The sequence below is a fragment of the Camarhynchus parvulus genome, chromosome 14, assembly GCF_901933205.1.
Source record: "Camarhynchus parvulus chromosome 14, STF_HiC, whole genome shotgun sequence".
Lineage (NCBI taxonomy): Eukaryota > Metazoa > Chordata > Aves > Passeriformes > Thraupidae > Camarhynchus > Camarhynchus parvulus.
In genome coordinates this window covers 10,703,109-10,725,880 of record NC_044584.1, presented here as the reverse complement: position 1 = coordinate 10,725,880, position 22,772 = coordinate 10,703,109, and the positions used below count along the sequence as shown (strand labels likewise).

General features: G+C 39.6%; 1 protein-coding gene across 1 annotated transcript in view; it reads left to right on the top strand.

The window, feature by feature from the left end:
* OTOA (otoancorin) overlaps positions 1–22,772 on the top strand; it is a 33,093-nt gene continuing 10,321 nt past the window's right edge. Inside the window, exons 1-22 of the mRNA XM_030958244.1 lie at positions 1–100; positions 435–463; positions 566–596; positions 690–717; positions 1,598–1,685; positions 3,111–3,242; positions 3,848–4,083; positions 4,294–4,397; positions 6,794–6,900; positions 7,348–7,487; positions 9,927–10,050; positions 10,408–10,623; positions 11,136–11,303; positions 11,614–11,754; positions 12,334–12,389; positions 12,755–12,872; positions 13,395–13,468; positions 14,749–14,884; positions 15,741–15,931; positions 17,348–17,441; positions 18,550–18,679; positions 21,966–22,153. Coding sequence (XP_030814104.1) covers positions 22–100; positions 435–463; positions 566–596; positions 690–717; positions 1,598–1,685; positions 3,111–3,242; positions 3,848–4,083; positions 4,294–4,397; positions 6,794–6,900; positions 7,348–7,487; positions 9,927–10,050; positions 10,408–10,623; positions 11,136–11,303; positions 11,614–11,754; positions 12,334–12,389; positions 12,755–12,872; positions 13,395–13,468; positions 14,749–14,884; positions 15,741–15,931; positions 17,348–17,441; positions 18,550–18,679; positions 21,966–22,153 — 2,610 coding nt within the window. The 5' untranslated portion in view covers positions 1–21. The remainder of the gene's footprint in view (positions 101–434; positions 464–565; positions 597–689; positions 718–1,597; positions 1,686–3,110; positions 3,243–3,847; positions 4,084–4,293; positions 4,398–6,793; positions 6,901–7,347; positions 7,488–9,926; positions 10,051–10,407; positions 10,624–11,135; positions 11,304–11,613; positions 11,755–12,333; positions 12,390–12,754; positions 12,873–13,394; positions 13,469–14,748; positions 14,885–15,740; positions 15,932–17,347; positions 17,442–18,549; positions 18,680–21,965; positions 22,154–22,772) is intronic.

Genomic DNA, 22,772 nt, shown 5'->3' with positions numbered 1-22,772 from the left:
ATTCTAAAAACACCAGAAGAAATGTCCAGACTTTTGAAGATGTGTTTCTTGTTGATATCAATGAATCAAGCCAAGATTACTCACAGTCAGAACTCTGAAGGTAAGAGCAGAACTCCTGTCTGAGGGGTGTATTTTTGGCTCAGAAAAAGCTGTGTGGAATAAATTAGATGCTGTTTAGTGACTGGGACCATGGTCTCTGCTCTCTTGGCTTCATGGAGCTATGCCAGCAAAGAATTTCACCAATTTATTGTTGAATAGGCTGTTTTTCCCCCACTGTTTTTCTGCAAATAAATTTAATTAAAACTGCATTAAATGTTTGCAAATAAATTATATATGTATATGTAATCACTGCATACAATAAATGTATTTTTGTGTAACATAATTGACTGAAAAAATATTAAATTAACTTCTAATAATGGGATAATCTTTTACAGATTTGCCTCCATTGTTACACAAAGCTGTGGTTAGTACTTTTATTTGATCTCTCTACATTTTAACATTATAACATTTTATATTATAATCTAAAAATAGTAATTTATTACATATATTTGTAATTTTTCCTTAGGAGGAAGTAATAGCTGGGAAATATCTGAATGGTAATGTACACAGTTGTTCCCACTTATGCTTCTAAAATGAATTAAAACTCAGTATCTCACCATAACTTTTTATGTTTCATTTTTCATTTGCAGCCCTCCTAGATATACTTTATTTTCAAAGGTAATGTATTACTCTCCCCATCTTGATTTTTCAGTATTATCTTGCACTTCAGATATGATCTGTTTCATATCCACAGAAACTGGAACATTATGGATAGAACGAAATTGGCACATATGATTACTTGGATTTAGGTCTCCTGGGAGGAGTATTTCCTGTTAACAGGGAAAAACTTGTTTGTCATGAAAAGAAAAAAAAATAGAATGAGGCTGAAAATAAATACTTGCTACAGTTTTCAGAAGTTTTGATAATTAACTTTGCTCACATTTGTCCAAATGGCTTCTTAAGAAAATTTGGTGCAGTTCCAGCTGTCTGTCCACCTCCTCCTTTCATTCTCACTCCATCCCCATCCTCCAGCTCCTGGTGGCTTTTGAATTATTTGCTAATTTTGTCCAAATCTGAAAGGGCAGGATAAGCCTCAAAGGCCATTCCACTCCTACATATTTTGAGAAAATCAGTGTCTGTGTAAGGAAGACACAGTGAAATGAATGACTCTGCTGAAGGAAAGGCAGCAGTTACTCCCTGTGCTTTCTGCAAGCAGATCAGAACAGGCATAATGGGGTGCCAGAAAGCACATGCCTTGGAGATGGTACTAATGGCAGCACCTTGGAAAATTGAGTTTATTGTGGGTGGTTATAGAATTAGATGGAAAAAACCTAATTAATTCCATTCCCCATTGAACCATGTATTTTCATTGCATGAAACAGATCAGCTGTTACTCTGGCTAGGCAAAAAAAACTGAATACTTTTGTCATTATGGTGTTAGCATCACTCTTTGTTTCCCTTTTTCTTTTTTACTCCTGTAATCTGCTACTTAACTGGTTATATTATTTTAATTGTTATATTATCCTACTGGCATTTTTGATCCTGTTTTCTGTTACAGCTCTAATGTCTGGACAGCAGATCTGCTTACAAAAGTCATGGCATATTTTCATGCCCAGGAAGTTATGTTTACTCTTAGCAGCCTCCAGGTTTGTGACATTTAAGACACATGAAAATTTTTATTTGAAAAGAAATTAAAAAAACTTAACCTATCTCTGTAGCCAAAGCTAGGTGGTCAATGATAGAGGTAATTAATACACCTACAGTGCAGCAGCTAAATAGGAAGTAGGAATAGGTTGTTTTTCCCCAAAGATTGCAGGACTGTGCAAGGCAGAAATAGTAACAACTTTTTTTTGCTTTTCCTCTGATGGAAAGCAGGAATTAGGATTTTTCATGCCAATTGTTTCTGAGTTGAGTGTATATAAGTGTCATTTCCCCAGAAAATGACAAGTTTCTCCCAGATTTTGGCTGGCTGTAATGCACACAGATCCTTATGTCCCGAGCATCCTACAAAATGCCTCCACCTTTTAGAGCTCCTCTCAGTGCTGTTTTTGTAAATTCTCAGTGTGGAAGTGATGCAGGAAGGAGCTGTTGTTCCTCCTCGTGCTGCTGAGGGTTGGTGATGAGCTGCTTTCAGTGGAGCTGTACCCAGCTAATCACACCTGAGCCCCTCCCTCATCCCTGCACACTCTGGCACAGGGAAGTGTCACTGTGCCATCCCTGAGCCTCAGGCGTTCCCAGGAGCTGCACAGTGCTTGAAGCCTGTCCCAAGCTCTGTCACTGTCACAGCTCATCCTCACCGACATTTTCCTGCCCCTGCCCCTTCCCTTTGTCAGGTTTATTGGCAGCCTGATGTTCTCAGCAGGCTGAACCCCGAGGCATAAAGAACCGTACTAATATTTGGTGGTGGCAATGCAAGTTAAGCAAAGGCAGCAAAGAACAACTGCAATTCAAATTCCAAACCAATTCTGAAATAATTCTGTCAGGAAATAGAAGGGATTTTACTCCAGTCTGCTGCTAATGAGCCTTAAATTTATTTCTGTTCCAGTGTTATGATTCTCCTTCAATTTTTCAAAACAGGCATGAGATTGTAAACTGGTAATGCAGTTTGATGCAAGAGAGAATATTTTTGGCTTATGACCTGGTAGACACTTTTCCTCCCATGTAATTGCACATTTCCTTCCCTTTTTTGAGTAATATGCACATGATACCTGATATTTCTTAGGCTTTTTTTTAGCTCTTTAGAAGTTTCATTTTCACAGCTCTGCTGTGTGAAGCAGAAAAGCTTTATTACTCTTGTTTTATGAAGTGAGAAACTGAGGCACCTTTGTTAAAAAGCTCCTTTGAGAGGACTTGTTCATGAAGCCAAGAATAGGATTTGAAAATTACTGTCTTTCAGAATGCATTTAGATTATTTTTGTTTTCAGTTTGTGTGGGGAATAGTTATTTTGATCATTGGCAGCACAGACAATACAGAGCTAAGCACTTAGTTCTCCTTGAGCACAGATTTTCTGGGAGTAAAAGTACAATAGTATGAGTTTTATGTATATTACACATATTTTTCTACACTTCAGATGTCCATAAAAAGTTACCTGAAGAACCTTTTATACCAGCCCAGGCAACTACTGTCTGAATTGCACCAGCTTGATCAGCAGCAGTTCCAAACTGCAATGAAGTACCTCTTCAACAGCAAAAAGGAGCATCTTGTAAGTGAATTTCCACATGTAAAAAGGAAAAGCTGCTGTCAGTGGTTTGGATAAATGCAAAGGGACAGACTAGGGGGCTCACAGTGCAGGCCTTGCTGTTACTTACCTGGCTTGGATTGGATTCATCTCCTCTTAGGTTAGACTTACTTTATTTAACTCTTATTGTCTAAAAGTTGCTGCAAGTCCAAGTCAGTCATTTGGATTTTCACTGTAATAAATAGAGAGAAACTCATTTCCAGAGAAGAGTTCACCCTCCTACAGTAACACCTAAGGTAGGTAGGGCCAGTTACTCTCAGGGAGTACCTTCTTTTTGGTGGCTGGAAAGAGAGCCAAGATGGCTAAAGAACGTGAAATGAGTAATTTTGTTAATCATCCATTTGAAATATCTTTCTGGGTTTCATTCTGGTTTTGTAAAAAATATTCAAGCTGGTGTCTACCCAATGCCAGAAAGGAATTATCTGCAGTAATGCAAACAACCAGTAGTTTGCAGCTGTTTTTCATGAGAATAGCATCATATTCTTTGTAGAATGCTCTCTGTCAGGCCTCAAAATGAACAATATATTGAATTAATCAGAGATGTTGATTTAACACTTTGTTACTTGCAGGAAATAGGAAATACTATTCTTGACTGGGGCAAGACTAGAGAGAGAATTTTTCAAAGCCCAGGAGTAAACAGGACCTTGTTCCTTGTAACACTGGATAAATGCTTCCTGGCTCTGAGTGCCCTGGACTGTGTGGATATCCTGAGTCAGGTTCTGCGTGTGTCAGCGGTGAACTATCTCCAACCTGATGTTGTTGGGAGTCTCCCTAACCTTCTGCTGGAGGATGCTTTCAGAAACTTGTAAGCCATTTATTTTTCAGACACAATTAATACTATATTGGATTTGCTGGTTATTGAAAAAGAGGTTGCTATATGGTCTCAGTCTGTTTTCCAGATACAGCTTTCTGCTTATGTGTAAAGAATGCTGTTTCTAAAATCATTTGTCCATGTGTTTCTAAAAAAATGAATAGTTAACTCATGAGTGAGCTAACAAACCTGTTTATCACTTAGATCATCATTGTTCAAGGACCTCTATGACAGAACCTCAGCAAGCACTCAGAGAGCTCTCTATGGCTGGATGAAGCAGATTCTACAGAAATCTTACAACATGAGTGGTATGTTATAAAGTGTTTTCTTCTTGTTTATCATAAGAGAAAAGCACTCAGCAAAAGGCCTGCCCACTGTATTGAATTGTTTCCCCAGTTAACACAGGTCTGTGGAAGAGAGCTGTCTGGAATACCTTTTCTGCAGAGCACAGTAAATATAATGTGTTTGTTACTCATGAAAAATAGTTCTCCAAAGATGCTTGAACTTGTAGAGCAGAATCATGTTATTGTTAAGGCTGGAAAAGACCTCCAGGATCAAGTGCAACCAATGGACACTTCTTCTGTTCTGATCAGAGCTATGCACAAAGTCTTTTTCTACTACTCCAGTCTTTTCTCTCTGTACTGTTTCTATGTCTGAAATAGGATACAGTGGCCAGGTGCTCTGCCAAGACATGTTGTTCTCTTCTGAACTCCTGTTCAGATGAGAAAAACAGCTCTGGCTCAGGATACATTATCCACTGCACTGTTTAAAACCACAAATGAAATGCACGATGTTGTGAAAGCACATGGCACCAACTTGATCAACAAAGGGACATGATAAAACCAAAGTTAATTAATCCTGATTGGATGCATTTTCCCGCATCTATTTGCCTGGTTAATGTGCCTGAAACAGCTGTTCCATAGCTGGGACAGGCAGGATGGGCTCCACAAGGGGGCTGTGCAGGGCCCTGAACATCAGAGCTGGTGCCTGGGTTTCCCTGAACATCCCAGCACAGCTGTCCTGGGAACATTTTAGACTTACAGGTGTGTGTGTTCTTCCTCCTTCCCTAGAAATCAAAGGTTAAATGCCCACTTGCTTCAGTGGAGCTAAATTTGCCTCTTGGGTCTCCTGCCATTTCAAAATATCAGAGTAATTCAGTAAGTTGTGGAGAGGAGGCTCATGCTGCTGCTGTGAGGTGATGTTAGAGCCAGTGCGGTGCTGGGGAGGCAAAGATGCAGAATTTGCCTGGTGCTACTCAGCAGTCCTGGGAAAATCCCTCAGCATCATGTTTTGTCTGAAGCGTTGGTGAACCCTCAATTTTTGGAAGATCACACAGCTTGGAAGGGACTAGGAATTGCTGTGCCTCTTTTTCCTTCCTGGTTGCTGCTTCACCTGCCTAAAGCTGCACAGATGTGGTGAATCCACCCCCCAGGGCATCAAGTGTGGGCTGATCCCCAGCTGGTAGTGGCAGTGTGAACCATCAGCCCTGGGCAGGCACACTTGGACTGGAAGTCTGAAGTTGCCTCCTGATGATCTGCACTCCCCAGGCCACAGCAGAGTGCAGGAACAGTCCTAGAGAGGGGTGATTTATTCACTTTGTATGTGAGTAGCTCTGTGACCGCCTGGGATGGGGATCAGATTTTGGGGATCACAGCTGCCATGGCTGGTAATTGCAAGTCTGTTCTGCTAAAGACCACAGTCAACATCCTTAAATGCTGCTGGTTTTTTCTTTAGTTCTCTTTAGTTCTGTCATGTCTTTCAACTCTCGTAATATTCTGGGTAATGGGAGGTAATATCACTTTAAAAAACACAGGCCTGACAGGTCTGCTGGGATCATCATCTTGTCTCAGTTAAGAAGCTTAGATCTGTGTTTTCAAAAAAATCACTTAATGGAGTCCTTCAGCTTCTGATGGATGCAGGCTGTTTTTTCCCCAGCACTGGAAACTCTTCAAAGTGCATGGATGATTTTATTTTAACAGAATTGTGAGTATCAGCACTGCTGAGGAATGTGTTCAGAGATGTCACACACAGAGCCATCCAAATGACAACACCCTGGAGAAAACAGTCTTTGTGGCTCAGGGTACCCATGGAGTCCATAAATATGTTTTTTCTCAAGGATGTTTGGATCTTGATTTCATTTTCAGTCCTTGGGAGAATGTTACTAAATGAATGCCATTTTTTAACTGCTATGCAGTGTTTTGTGGTTTTGTCAGCCTATTTCCATGTAGGTATTTGAACAGTTTTTCATTTTCTCCCTTATTGCTACTGCATATTGCTGAAATAAGTAGCATCATCAATAATAAGATATATAACGTATCAGGCCTTCCTGATGTTCTTAAATATTGCAATTGATTAGGAAAAGTGAAATTTAAAAACACTGCTACATATTTAATACTTTTGGGTAATTTTTTCCTGTCCCACGCTTAATCCATTCTCTTTTTTGACAACATAAAACATTAATTGTTTTTGTAAGAGAAAATCTGAGACACTTGAAACTATTTCATTTTCATTTAAAAATATATGGACTCGTAAAAGCATGGTGCTAAAATGTAGCAAATGGGGGAAATCTGACACTCTCTGCTAAGGATTTTTCTGATTTGTGGATTTTTTTTATTATTTAACAATAACAATATACTGGGTAAAATATATTTGATAAGTAATTACTTTCTGAACATTGTAGTGAGTATTTATTTGTACAAAACAGAGTTCAATGAATCAACTTCTTGGGTCAGTGCAGAAAGCTTATGGATTTTGGGAAGATACATGGTCCATCTCCCATTAGAAGAAATTCTGAAAATTAGTCTCAATGAAGTAAGTAACAAGGTGTGGTTGGATTTATTATTGCTACAAACAATATGAACACAAATGCAAACTTAAACATGAAAAATAATATATCTTGATTAATTAATTATAAAGAGAAACTACAGAGGAGAAATATAAATGTATTCTTTACAAAATTCTTCTATCTTTTTAATTTTAAAGTGCCTGTCATTAATACATAATTATTTATCTGTATGAGGCTTCCATGACTTCTATTGAAAGGGACCAATGATAGAAGACCATCAAATTATATGACATTTTGGCAGAGAATCACTCAAATCACTCACTCAATTTTGCCTTCAGAAATACTGGTTTATCCAAATCTTCTTCCTTTCTCTATAATATAAACAGGCTCAATTAATTTTGAGTGTCAGACAGAGACTTTACAGGATTCATTGTCTCCCAGTGCTGATGCATGATTTTGTTTGTGCTGGTCAGATCAGACTGTTCATTAGCTACGACAACGCAACAAAGCAGTTGGACACGGTGTATGATATCACACCAGAGCTTGCACAGGCCCTCCTGGAAAGGATAAACTCCTCAGGGTTTGATATGAGGAACACTTCAACTATCTACAGGCAAGGCTGCTTTGCTTTTTCTTTTATGGCTGTAAATGGATGGAACAACTAACTAAGGAGAAAATGGAAATTGATAGCGTGGCACAGCTTTTTCATTCCAGAGGAAAAATCTAGGCTGAAATCCAGCTCTGTTTAGCAACAGTGAAGAATTGCTACTTTATGAATTTTTGGAGGTGTGCCTAATTAGCTAATGCTTTGTGTCCTGCTCCACAGTGAGGAGATGCCTGTAGCATTTGTAGGAAGGCTGCAGCAGTATCTGGGGGACTTAGGCAGGGCTTCACCACATTACAGAGCAATAAACTGGGACAGCAGGACATGAGTTGTCTTGGCTGCTTGAATCACAGTACATGGAGGTGTTTGGGGGAAATAATTTTACAGTTAGGATTGAAGGAGGAAATCTCAGCTCCTGCCAGCAGGACTGCAAGTGGGTTTAAAGTGACGTGGCTGTCACCAGGGAAGCCACAAAATGAAGCAGTGTAAAGCCTGCCCTGCTGTCCTCTTTGTCCTGCAGGATGGAGATGAGCCATGCTTAAATATGTTTGGATTTTAGGTGTGTAAGCAGGAAACTGAATTTTCAGGGCTGTCAAATCTGCACTGAACTAACTTTACCACTAATAAACAACCAAAATAAACTGCTGTTACTCGTAAATATGCAGTGAGCACGAGAGAGCTCTGCACTCCACATTTACATTTACATTGTCATATCAATGGATGTATTTAGTCCCAAGACAATGCTGCCTGAAATTATTTGTAGTCTCCTTGGGGGATACCTTGGAGTTTTAAACTAATGGAGAATATGCTTTATGGCTTCAGAGCTGCTGTCATTACTGCAGTGCAGCTCGCTGACTTCCATGAAGCATTGCTCTTGTCGGAGGAGTAAGCGAGAGAAGAGTTATGCCCACGCTCTAAATTTCAATGTCAGAAATCTTAAAAATTATTTTGTCACTCACAAGAGCTGCCACATTCTCGTGGATGAGAGAAATGTCATGCTCCATAATCCTTAATATATTCCATTTTTACAACACACTTAGTTTATGTTACTCATTTTAACCATACTGTTGATTTAAATGCACTTTTACTTTTAAGAAGTAGTGTTACTCATTTCTGCTAATCCCAAAGGAGATGAAGAGCTTTTGGTGGCTATGCAATAATGCATCAGAATGTAATTATTTGTTATAAAAATGCTCTTATAGATGTTTCTTTGATTTGTGTGTTGGTTTGATGATCTCCCATGAATTCAGATGTGCTGCTGAAGCAGTGTTTTGTTATATTGCTGGCAGGTTGTTGTTGAGGGACTGGAGGAACTAAAAGTCTTCCTGTGCTGCAGAATTTGACTGAGTTTGTGGTAGTGCTGCAGCATTGTCCACTGATGATTTGATTCAAATCTGGACATTACTGCCCAGACTCTGCCTGTACCTGTCTCACTGAACTGTGAAAAACCAGGGACTGTAGCAGGAAAACTGGGCTTTGGCCATTTCTTTGAGGTTCTTGTTCTTTGTAAATTATAAAAGCAAAGACTGAGAGTTTACAGGAGGAGGGAATTGACTCAGGTGTCCTACAAACCCGTTCATCCCCATCACTATCGAGTTAAAAGACACAGTGATGCACAATTCAGAGCTCTTTGCAGGGCTGCAGGTAAAGGCAGTTAATAAGCACAAGGTCTAAGCCAGAAGGACACATACAACAGGCACTTCCTCATGGTGGTGTGACTCCTACTCTCCAAAAACTATGGCTGTGGTTGCACTTTACAGAGGTTAATGGAAATGTTGACTTAAATATTATGGCATAGGAGCTGTGAAGGAAAAGGAGCTCAGTTCAAAACCCTGCCTTGCAGACTGCTGTGCTGGCACCAGTAGGCAGTGAGCCTCAGTGTGCTTTCTCCTGAGCAGTGTTGAACTGGACAGGTCTCCATCCATTGGCCAGTCCTGTGTTTGATGTGAAATACAGCAGGCTTTGTTTAATCCTGAAATGATAAAGAGGCCATGTCATGCCCCAGCTGCTGCTCTGAAACACAAATGGGTTGTGTTGCATGTGGAATTCAAGCAGGACTTAGAGTTCAAAACATCCAATCAAACCAGATAAGAACTCAGCAAGCCACTTCTAGAGACTTAGTGATAGCCCTCCATCATTTTCAAAATTATCCTGTTGAGAGAAGTGGAGTCATTAAGTGGGACAATCCAGCCATGAGCAAATGGAACCAGAACAGGTAAATCCTCAAGCACAAGCAATCCAGGCAGGATTCAGCTGAGTACAGAGGCCAGTGCATGTTCTCATACCCCTGTTACAGGCTAAGTTTTAAAGACTGCAGGTTGAGGCACTCATGACAAACAGAAATGGCTCAAGCTGTGATCACAAGGAGAGGGTACCAAATTGTGTTCCCATTGCCCATCAGTGACACCTTTTATGTCAGAAGGGAGCTAATGTATTTCTGCTCTATAGGCTGGGTTTGTTGGTTTGCTTTTATGATGACCTGCAACAGATGGATGCAGCTGTGGCCCGGGCTCTACTTCATCAAATGATTAAATGCAATCAGCTGAGAGGTTTCCAGGCCAAGGTTCATGAGGTGTGTACACTTGTTCTTCTTGCCTTACAGAATCCTGTAAACAGAGGAGGAAAGATGTTCTTCTTAAATAAGGAAAGAAATGAGAGAAAAATTACTGGGACTTAAGAAATAAGGGAAAATAGTTATTGGGAATACAAATAATAGAAACCCATTTTGGGTGCTTATTATTTTCTCATTCTGTTTCATATTCCTGTTCCATATACCTTTCACAACTGTGGTTCTATTTTTGAAATTTTATGAAGTGTGTGAATAGTTGCCAATGCCTGCTCCAGAGATTCCAGTTAATGCTTTAGGTGGTGGTGGAAATTGGTTCCTGGCAGACTTTTATTTCTGATCTGCTCTTTTTGTTTGATTTAGCTCAAATCTCAACTCCTGAACATTGCCATGCAAAACCAGACATTGAATGATACCCTTGGATCTCTGTCAGATGCAGTGGTTGGACTAACTTCAAGTCAGCTGGAATCTCTGTCACCTGAAGCAGTGCATAATGCTGTTGCAACATTAAACCAAGTCTCTGGGTGGGCAAAGAGCCAAGTTATGATTTTATCCAGTAAATATCTCTCCTATGAAAAGGTACTTCTGATAACAGCTTTCCTACCTTCTGTTTTTAAAAGTGAAATGGCTTTTTCTCAACAATAACTGTAGATTTTGAAAAGTTTAGTGCAAGAATTCTATTTAGTTAGTGGCCTGGAAAATGTGTTTAAATCAAATAAAAGCATCCAAGATTGTACATCCCAAAGTAACTCTCTAGTGACAGAGAGAATGAGTATTTGGATTTGGCAGTTGTGTATATTATTTTTTCTGTGTCACTGCCCTAAGCAGAGTTTGCATGATCAGAGATCCCAGGCTGTATATTCAAATATACTGCAATGCAAGGAATCAGGTCCTGGTTGAAGTTTCAGAAAAAGGAACTTCTGAGGAACTTCAGGCATTTGTTCCATGGACAGACACAGAAAATGTATTCCCAGGCAAGAAATATATTAAGTATTTAATAAATACTTTGCTTTATTTATTGACTTTTGCTTTTAAATACATCTGCTGGTCTCAATAAAACTTCCTGTTTGCTTGTGCTGTTCTCCCTGCAGGTTTTATCATTTTACAATGTGAGCCAAATGGGTGCCTTGGTGACAGGAATTGGCACTTGGTCACTGCACAGCATGAGCCCCAGGGAGCTGGCTCAGATGATTCGAGGCACAACATCCCAGTACTTGTCTGACTTATCCCCTGCACAGCAACAGGGCATCCTCAGGAAGGTGATTGATTATTAACTCCAGTCTGTGGGAGGTTCTCTCTGCACAAGAGCACCATAACCAGAACTGTAGAGCATGAATTAAACCAAGATATGTCCTTTAGCTCAATGGTTAATGGTTCTACTGCTTTTTTCCTGAACACCAAGTGTATTTTGAAGGCTCTGTCTTGCTTATTTCATTGTGGTTTTAATATTGTCGTGTTTTTTCGTTATCCTCTTAAGAGAAATATTACACAGAATAGAAAGAAGGGCAAATCCTGTAAATCTAAGCATCAGTTCAGAAATGCCATGTATTTTTGTCTTCCTCTTTTTAGATTGCTGCATCTGGAGATTTTTCTTCATCAGTCAAAGATATACAAGGAGCTTTCTTTAAAGAAGTCTCTCTTTCTGGTTTATGGAAGCAAACTGGATATAATTCTGCAATGCTGAAAGAAAAAGAACTAAGAAGCAGCCAGGTAAAAATTGTTATGCAGTTCCCATTCCACTGCAATGTAGTGTGATGGGAGAATTGGAAAAGTGGTATAATATATTTGTGTTCAAGGAACACAGGTAAAAGGAAGGAACTGCCCCAATTATGTCTCAGCATAAACACCAAAGGGCATTTAGAGCCCAGGCAGCTCTATCAGACAATGCTATGGAAAAAGAAGCATTAATATGCTGAATTTAAGCCCTCAGGTTTCTGCCATGTAAATTTTCTTTTTGCAGTACTGTGTATTAGATATTTGCATATAAAGTCTTTGACTCTGTCCAGAAAGGTGGAAGGTTGGATTAGATGATCTCCAGAGGTCCCTTCAGCCCTAAGTTTTTTGGTCGCTGTGGGCCATTTACAGGTTTAGCATCATCCCATAATGCCAGTCATTGATGGCTTGAATTGTAAAGAAAAAATTCATCTGAACTGGATGCCAAACCTTTTCGTTGCTCAAGCTGGACCATAGAAGTACCTTTAGAGTACATAAGAGAACTCAGAGTACAAAAACATTGCAGTAGTTATTGTCTCTTACAACTGGATTAACTAAAGTTACCTTTAATTTCAGGCTTTGTATCTCTATGAATTACTGTCTAAGGAAAACCATCCTGTTGACCTTCTAAGGTATGGACTGTATCTCTGTTGAAATGGGGTTTAAGACTAGTTTTGTGATGAGAGCAACTTTGAGGTAAATCATATGTGGTTGTTATGTATTGCCTTATGTTTATTCCTGGATACCACAGGATAATTCACCTTCCTTATTAAAAGGGGTCTTCAAAACCAAAATGAGGCTCAAAGCATTGCAGAGGTTTGAGTGTTTTAAGGCTTTGTTGATATTTTTCAATTTGTTTGCATTTTTACTTTCAAGAGCCTTATAATTACAGGAAATGGGAGAGGTGAAGAAACTATGTCTTAGGATGGGGTTGTGGGGACTAAGGACTAGATCCTGCTTAAATATTCATGAGATTGAAATTTGCCTTTCCTATCAGCACAGGACAGCTTGTGAAAGGAGTAACTTGTCAACTCTTTGAAAGTATGGACGCAGACATATTTTTAAACAGTTTTAAATTCTTTGAAACTAATCTTCATCTGCTTTCTCCATGTCAGGTAAAGAAACCAAAAAGACTTTATGTACATAAACATACTACCCAATATCCAAATTAGGTAGATTAAAATTTGGTTTATTCTATTTTGTCTTTGGTTTTTTTTTTGGGACTTTTTTTCAGAATCCTGTATGTCTCAGCTTGTCTGTTAGGATATTTTATTTAAATCTTTTATGTGTGAATTTGTCTGTTTTCGTACTTCATTTTGACAATTTCATTTGTCACTTACAAATTGCAAGAAATTCCTACAGCCCTTCTGACTTGTTAATTCATGAGTAATCTGTTTGGAAATACATAGAAGTTTCAGAAACATACAAATGTTCTCATGTTCCCAAATATATAATGTTTCATCTCTGATTTCTACAAAAAGAAAACTAAAACAAGCCAGATAAAAATGCTCTCTGAAGATGATATGCACAGTCTTATATATGCTAATTTATATATATGCTGCAATAAACAAGCCATATTTTTTATTCTTCTTCAAAACTACTAGAGGTTTAAGAACCTAAATTTTTGTTGCCTTTAGGTTAATTGTTTGGCTTGGAAATTTTGGAAAGTCTCCAATGCATCCATTCCTCCCTTCCTCTTACTGGCACTTCCGTGAGTTACATCTTAGTCCATCTTAACTTCTGAGCACTTTTCAAATAATCTCTTCAGTCCTAAGAAAACTGATGATTCAAAGAAATGGTGATTTATCAAAAGTGGTCACTGGCTGTTGGCAAAATCTGTCTCAAGTGAAAGTTGGTAATACTTTGTGTCTTTTAGTATGGTACATTTTTATCACAATGGTGGATTCTTTTCCCCCTAGGTAGGCTTATATGGTTTAGGTTTGCTTATTTGTTTAGGAGTCTTTTTGAGAGTGGATATATAAGACAAAACCACTGGATACTGCTGAAGCATATTGCTCTGTATGGTTGGAAACATTCCAGTGTGTTTCAAGACATTTGTGTAAGCTAGCAAAACTTCCCAGTGACAGCTTTTTTCCTTTGAAAAAAAAAAACCAAACTTGTGTATGTATGAGAACTCCTGAATTGTAAAATTTGTTAATTCCTTCCTTCCTTTCCTTCTTTGTCTCTTTCTGACTTTCTCTTTCTGTCTCTTCCACCCTTTCTCTCTTTCTTTCTATGTGCCTGAGGGGATAAAAGGGACTGAGAACCCTTCTTTTTGTGGAATATTTTTTAATTGAAAAAAGTAAGAAAAGTGTTCAGTTTGAAAAGGCTCTATTCTATTTAACAACTATAAAATAGTAATAGACTTTAATGCAGGGCTGCCCATAAACTGCAGCACTCAGTTATTTGGCAGCAGTTGCATGTTGGCTGTTCAGGGCCATCAGAAGTTACTGATTCTGTTGCCTACAGCCCCTGGCAAGGCTGGGCCTGGGCAGATATGGGCTGTGGCTTTATTTGCAAAGGTTGTCTGCCATTCTGTGTGGAGAAGAGCATCATTTTTTTAATTTGGCAGGATTTTTGGATTTTGATAAAAAGGAAACTTATTATAAAACTACTTGTGGTCTTCAGGCCACCCCCTTTTCATTCATCAGAGAATTATTCCTAATAAAACAGAGAAAGGCGAGAACCTTCTGACCTGTAAACTGTTGTTTCATATAGTGTTAAAGCATCTCAGAGCACTTTCTTACACTTGTAGCTATTTATATTCTTAGCCATTTTTTTGGTGTTCAGTTCATGTCCTGATGGACTGGAAGAAGACAGATATTGAAGTAAGGTGAGGGTTAATTGCAATTTTTTTGGCCTGTTTGGTTTATGATTTTTCAAGTCCAGCCTTGTCTTTAAGTATCTCTGTCATCACAGATTTCATAGCTATGGTTATGGGTGTATGAAGGTCAGGTTTGCGTTCTGAGACCTTTTGAATTCTTTCTGCAGTTCTGAGTACCTGGAGTATGTTACAGGCCCTTTGTGTGTCCCTTTCCTTGAACGTGTGGGCAAGACTGGAATGGACCTTCTGAACCCAAGCCTTCACAAAAGGGATGCTGTCCTGCAAAAAATACAGGAGTGCTTGGTGGGTATGGCTGAGAGGGGTCAGCAGAGGAGGAGACACCATGGAGGAGGAAAGAGTCACCACATGAGTTCTTCACCCATCCATCTGTATTTTTGGGGGGGATTTATGTACTGTTTTAATTTTATTGTTTGCTCCTTAGGCAAACCTTTTTATAGCTTGCTTAGCAATTTTCCTTGACTCCATGCATGTTCCAAAGTGTCCTCATGAAATGTCACTGCTGGCCAGGACAGCCTGGAGCTGACCAGTTTGCACCTGGAGCTGTTCCCCTGGCTCCAAGCAGTGCCAGCCCAAGCAGAGCTGTTGTGGCACAGGGAGCTCTATGGGAGGGATGGTGGTACCAGGAGGATTTTGTGATTTCTGCTGTCTGGGAGCTGCAGCACTCACCAATTTTTAGGGGAAACTAGTTCTTTGATGTAGCTGTGGCTATTCCTGTCCTTACACACAGTACCAGCTGTATAATCCCCAGTGTTTTGGCAGCTGCTTGAGATGCCCCTTAGAGCTCAGCCTTCTAACAGCAAGAGCTTGGGGCCCCTCTGCTGCAAGGGGCCACATGAGGGCTGTGCTACCAGACAGAACTGCACCAGCTCTGCAGGTGCTGGGTGGTCACATTCTTCGTGTGTGATTCAGTATGGAAAAAAGAATACTGAAAGCTCTGAGAAGTGCTTATGAAATATCACCAGCTGGATTGGTAAACCAAAAAATGTAAGGCAGTCTCAGCAGAAAATGTAGATTAAGTTGCCAGTGCAAACTGTTGTGTCTTTGTTCCTTCCAGCTTAAATGAGTTGTAATGCAGCTGAGTGGTACAGGGCAAGAGCCCAGTTAGGTCTGCCAACAGGGCAAATGCTTCTTGTTTCAGAACAGCTCCATTGCTGATGAATATGATGTTGACCTCCTTGGAAATCTAATCTGCCACTTACCTCCAGCCTTTCTACATGGCAGAATGTCCCTGAAGGCAATGGCAGCAGCCCTGCATCAATTCAAACTTTGCCAACAGCTCAGCCATGAGCAGAAGATTGAAATTAAATACAAACTCCTCCAGTTATATGGGTAAGGTATTGGATACACCACCATGGCCATGCTGGTGGTTAGGCCATGCAAACACCAAACATTTGCTTTGCCCAGATGAACTGTTGTGAAACCAACACAAAGCAGCTTCTGTCACTGCCCAAGTTCTTGTCCACTATAATGACATTTCTGTTCTTGTGTGTAATGTGATAACTGTGGAACAAAATACAACCCCAGGGACACCCTGCATGTCCCAGAGGAAAAGGAGAGAAAGTGCAATATTTATGTGGGGCAGGCAAATAGACTCACTGGCTTGGCAAGAGAAAGGGGTTACAAGTGGAGAATGGTGCAGGAACACAAAGAATGGGAAAATGGAAGTCGGGTACTTGCTGTGCTGGTGTGAGAAGCCAAGTGAAGAAGACTGCAAGCACCTGTGGCAATAGGAGAGAGCAGAAAAGCAGCAGAGGGATATAAAGTTTGAGCATCTGCAGCAGCAGAGTGGGCAGTGTGTGGGGTGTCACTAAGGACTCAGATTAGGAGAGTGAATGGAACCTCACTGGTATCAGTCATGCAAAGAACAAAGCCATCCTCTATCTGGCAAAAATATACTGTTTCTGTCTTGCATTGTCCCAAGGAAGTATCTTGTATTTGGAAAGGGAGACTGGTTGCACAGTTTCTAACCACCCCTTCACCCCAAAGTGGGTCACTTGATCCACCTGATCACATCAGATGTTGTTCAGCTTCCTGCTAGTCAGCATTTTTCTGTGGTAGGATAGCTGATAGTTGTATTTTCCAGCAGATTCAATCCCTGCATTGGTCTTGATACAAATCAGTTTTATTGAATTGTGGCACACTCTGCTAAATAAGATTTTATGTTATTTTATATCATTTAATTTTGAAGATATTTAAACATCCTCATAGTGAAGCACCAAAGCAAATAAAATTATATGTGGGAACATGAACTAGTAACATATTTGTTACTACACTCTTCTGTAGGCTCTGTCAGACTGAAAATAACTTATCTAAGTGTTTTATTAAGTCACTCACCAAATGGGTTGACTGACATTTGTCAGATTTGAATGATGTTTCTACTTCTGTTTTGATAACCTTTTTGCAGGCTACTATTGCAATATGAACTGATGGAAAATGGTAAATTTTCTTTCAAAGAAAGAATTGTTTCTCCTTGTTCAAACACTGTAATGCTAAGAACACTTGACTATTGTGGGAGAGCTCCATCACCACCATATTTGAAGGGTTTTTCTGATTATATTGTGAGTTGTACTAATGCTCTGTGCCCAGAGAGATGAGAAAATGCAATCTGATGCTTGTAACAATGAATCATCACATTGGCATAGAATTGTTTCCTGTATGGTAAAGTATCATAAACCTACTGAAGTTTTAGTATTATTTTTATTGTAATGTTCTTTATTAATAGAATTTTTCAAAATACTTTTTCAGTCCCTCAAACAACTGGACAGCAGAAGCAACATTAGATGTTGGACCATTCATAGTTCTGCTGCCAAAAGAGGAATTAAACGTCCTTGCTAAAAAGGTGTGCTTTTATTAAAAAACTTTAATTTTTAACATAAATTTTAGAACTTGGAATTGTGAATGTCATAATGCAGTCTAAATTATGTCACCTGAATGCTGAACTAGGTAAATAATTCTTTTGTCAAGGAATCCTGTAGTGTTTCACATATTCTTGACTCCATCAAAGAGATTTCTTCTTGAGAGTAATGTTACTATAAACAATCAGTTGTATGTGACAATTGTACATTGTCACATAGGGGAAAAAAGGGGCATTTAGAGTGATGCAGACTCATTTTTAGTACTTTACACCTTGCAGTGCTCTTTGCTCCATCCTTCTGCCTTCCAACCATAAAAGTTGTGTTTCTTATCCTGTTATTAATGGGATCATACTGATCAAATTAGCATTTGCTCATGTGGCCCTTTGCCCTGGGGTCAGCATAGCTCAAGTAACAATATTTGATGGCCTCAGCATTGCACTTTGTAATTTCCTTGCCCTCTTTAGTTCATAGAATCTTAATTTTTTTTATGCATAGGAGTAAACTATACTGGCATGAGGGATTCATTCTTCAGCAGAAATATGTGAGCACAGTCAGCAGCTTTTCCACTGGAGATAATGCTTATAATTGGCCAGATAGAACAGGACTCTTTCAAAGGAAAGGAAGGTGTCTAGCAGGGTGGAGGAGAGAGGTCAGAAAAGCCTAAAGAAGGCAAACAGGTCAAAGTTTTTTCTCATCATTTAATTGGGTCCCTGTCCTCAATTCATGTACTTACCTGGCAAATTTAAGACAAGTGAAATGAAACCTGAATTAAAATGGTGGCACTCACTGCTCCAGGAGGGGCTGGACACAGACACCAATCAGCCAGTGCTCAGGTGTTGCCAGAAGCTGGGAGGGCACACAGGATGGAGAATCACTCAGAATTTGCTTTGTTCCTAATTTTTTCCTCCTCAAATGTGTGCCAATGACCTTTCAGTAGCAGCCAATTACTCTTTTCTGAAACATCTGCACAATGGGACAAGACTGAACTGTTACTAACCCCTGCTTTGCTAAGGTCTGCACAAGACTTTCTCTACAAATTGATTTGCTTTAAAAGGGAGAGAAACCTTATTTATTCTTTCTTTCCTTTTGAAGTTCCCAGAGATCATGTTACAAATAGCAAAGACAATTGGACCAGTTTCTTCAGCTGAAGAGCTCCTGTCAGCTGTGTTTGAGTCAGTCTCCAATGGCCCTGGCAGCGTTCTCCTGTCCCTCAGCAGAGCTGGTCAGTATTGCACTGGGGCCTTTCCTGCCATTTGGGGCTGAGATGATGCAATTCAAACAGACTTTGTCTCACTTTGTCATCAAATGCATTCTGAGAGGCCGAATGATAAAAGGGAAGTATTGAGTCACTTATAGACTTTCAGGATAAAACAGTGAGAGTCTTCATTCTGCTGCTCATCAGAGTTGTATAATGCACTAATTGCTGAAACTTTCATTACAGAATTGCATAATTGAGCATTTCCTGGAATCCTTCTGAGTGCACAAAGGAAAAACACAAATGATTTGAATTAGAGGCGTTTGTTTATTTTTAATTTTTTTTTAATTTTTACTTCATAATCTAATTGAAACCCCTTGAATTAAAAACCTGTGAAGGTGACAAGTTGCCATTGTGCCAAAAGATTGCACATAGTTAATCCTTTGCCAGACATGAGCATATGGTGACTGATCTGTTCTTAAATCTGACAGTGGTGGCACTGTTTTTTCTGTCCAAATGGACAAGTTTGTAATCATCTAAAAGGTATTTTAATTAGCAACCAAACTAATCTATTAGAATCTCTGGTGACAAATGGATCATTTTCTTTATATCAGATAGATACTCTGACTATATTCTCTTATTATAATAGCAACTATTCTTTCTCTTATGTGAAATTCACCCAGGCAGAATTTGTAAGCTGTGCCATCCTGTGCCATGGAAAACAATCCTGCTGTGGGGGAAGCTTTTGAAAAACACCAATGGGACTTTAGACCCAAACATATTCAAGGAGTTTGATCTTGTCTGCCTTTGTCTTTGAAAATCTCCCCCTTGGTTCTCTGCCTAGCAGAATAGAGGTTCAAGCTCTCAGCAAGCCCTGAGCCACCCTGGAAATCCATCTGCTTGTATGGCAGGAACTCTGAATGATGACTGTGTGTCTCTGGAAATGAATTTTCCTCTTACAGTGCTGTATTCATAGGCAGAGAGAGGTGGAGGGAGTTCTGAGGGTTGTGGTTTTTCATAGTCTGAAACAAAACATGACCTCAGTTGATCAGAGGAGTCATTACACAATCATCAGGCTCTGAAAAAAGCAAGACTGAGCTGGTGAAATAGCAGGGGGTTAGTTCACCTGTATGCATGAAATTCACTCTTCCTTCAACAAGTAAATCAGCAGATCATGAGCCATATTTCTTTAGACATGGGCCATAGGACTGAAGGTTCAGCAACAATATGCTTGTGTCCTTAAGTGTTCTTTTTTTAAGCCTCTGGATCTACATGAATCCCAAAGACCTCTTTAATCAGCCCAGCTCATGTCCAGTGCAGTTGCAGAGCTCTCTCATCTGCATTGCAAGAGCAGTGCCAGCAAAGCTGAGGGTCTTTTTCAAAGGATGACTTGGTTCCAAGGCCATGGAGGCTTCTCAGTCTTCCCTTGCGGTGCATGAGCTCAACCTGGGGGGAATCTGGGAGATGAGAAGTTGAAGGATTGTTTGTGCTACTCCAGGAAATGTTTCTGCAGCCCAAACATGGTATTGAATTTCTGTTACCAAACAATCTCATCAGCTCCATACAACTCACACAGTGGTTTCAGTAAGGAATGAAGTTTAATTACTGATTTGTAAATCACTAAAAAATTAAGTATTACGAAAATTACTTCAGAATAACATTAAAGCTTTTCATGCCACCAATGGTATTTTGCATTTCTCACAGACCACTTGTGAGCTAATGTTAATAACAGTAGCAATTACCAGTGACAGACTTCTTGTATCTATGTCTATATCAACATTAAAAGCACAGGTTTTAAGGTGCTTAAGGCAAGATGGAACATGAAAAGCAAAACTAGGGAGCTATGTGTCTGAGATGCTACCAGAGGGCAGTGGCAGTGCTGGAGAAAAAATTCAGGTTTCTCACCACAAGCACTGAGATATTATAATGTGTGTATATATATATATGTATATATATATTTCATAAAATTAAATCTATAGCAAAAGGAACAGCAAAGTGGCATCAGGTCAAAAATCTAATTAGTGTTTCCCTCTTTAATTGCATCAGCGTATCTGGTGTGTTAAAAATTATAAAATCAATAGGTTTTTTTCAAGGGCACCTAGTCTTAGGTTTGCATGACTTGGGGAAGGGAGCTGCACTGTGTCTGCATGGGCAGTATTTACATGAGAAAAGCTGACCTTCTGCAGCAGGGGAAAGGGAAACAATGCAGCTTCACAAGAGGGAGGTAAAGGGAGAGCAGAAGATCAGCTGGTACAGTGGAAGCTGAGCAGCATTTTCATTTGCTCAACAGATTCAATCTTTTCAGTGTTCTACCCACTACGGCAGCTTCCTTTGATGCAAATAAATCCCTCCTCTGCCTCCTTTCAAAGTACAAATCTACTTTGTACATCCTCACTTTAATTTATTTATCTGGGGGAGCTTAGCTGAGGCACAGCATCTGTGAAATTCATGCTTTTTACTGGTAATGACTGTATCCAAAGACATGTAGGGATTATTTGGTTTAGATAATTATTTAATAAGGTTTTCCTAAATTAGTGACAGGAGAGGGAGCAGTAAACAACCACATTAGGATTCTGATTTCTGCTTTCCATCAACATTAGAGGTAGATTATGTCAACAAAGACTAGGATTTGTTAAAACACACAATGGAAACTGTCTAGTTTGATAATGCATAGGCCTGGAACCTGACTGTAAATAAGATTTTTAAAGGCAGTTTGTCTGTCCGAACAGTGCTGTGGTGAGTGTACAGCCCTCTCTAGATCCTGACATTTTAACAACAGGCTTGACATAACCAACAAGCACCGTGCTTCTCTGACACATCCAGCTTGTCTTCACCTTGTTTAAATGTCAGGCAAGTCTTACAAGACATATATCTCTATCAGGCATTGCAGAGTGCGAGGACCTCTCATGTCTGTTACATTCTTGTTGAGTTGGATCCACTGTTTGAATGTGATGTTTATTCAGCTGAAGCTCTTTTTGGTGAATTTCCACCAGGGTCATCCCAAACATTTGCATTTCACTCCTGTTGAATCAAGGCTCCCAGCAAATGGTGGCTTAAACTCAGAACAAGCCCTTGCCTGGGTTTTGATGCCTTTAGAAAATTAGACTTGAAAGAAACTTGCAAGATACTGGTAGTTTATATCCAGAACATAATAATAGAAATATTTTTTAAATTCTTCAATTACAAAATAATTAACTTAACAATATCACATCAGCAGCAGTAAATTTTCATAGTCTGTTGCTCTCTTAAATGTCAATATTGCTTTATTTTGATGTCTCTTTGATGAAAACTCTTGCTATTTGACCTTTTTCAGACTGTCTGAGAACCAGAGCTCCTTCTTCAAATGAAATCATTAAATTAGGGGAAGCAAATGTCTTTTGGTCAGTTCAGGAACTGAAATGCATGGATCCAGAGACTTTTGACAAAAATGTGGAACTTCTTGGGGGTGTCTCAGGTTTTAACAGCTCCCAGCTGACTGCCTTGAAGGAAAAAGCCAAGCAGGTAACTGTCCTGTCTGTGAAGGAAAATTAAATCTGTAATTTGATTTGGTGTTATTGAACTATGCAGTTCTAAAATAACTGTGCTATGTCAATGTCACTACTGCCACAAGAATATCTATGGTTTCTTGGAAAAATAATGTGAGGTGGTGATAGAAGACTATTGCCCTTGGTTTAGAGTCAACAGGCAAGTAGTTCTGAGCTATTGGCAGCTGGAAAAGTGAAGTGGTTTTACTTTTGAATTACTTTTCTGCTTGCTTCTCACTTTCCTTTCACAAATGAAACATCAGCAAGCAGTACTAGGGGCTGTTGATTGCCCTGCTGAGAATTAAGCTTGGCATGTTAAACTGTCTACGTGGATGCTAAATATAGCTTACAGTGGGGTAAACCCAAACTGACTGAAAGGCAGTTATTGGCTGAATAAAGCTCCTTTTTCCACCTTCTCACAGGCAGGGACAGACCCATCAGTGGGAAATTTGAGGGAGGAAAAATCCCACCTGCACTTTGTCTTTACCAGAAGCACAGCTGGACACAGGACTGTGCTGGGGGCAGGTCAGCACTCTGCCTGAGTCTGGGGCACCAACAGAGCTCTGGGCAGCCCTGCCTGAGACACAGTGGGCTGG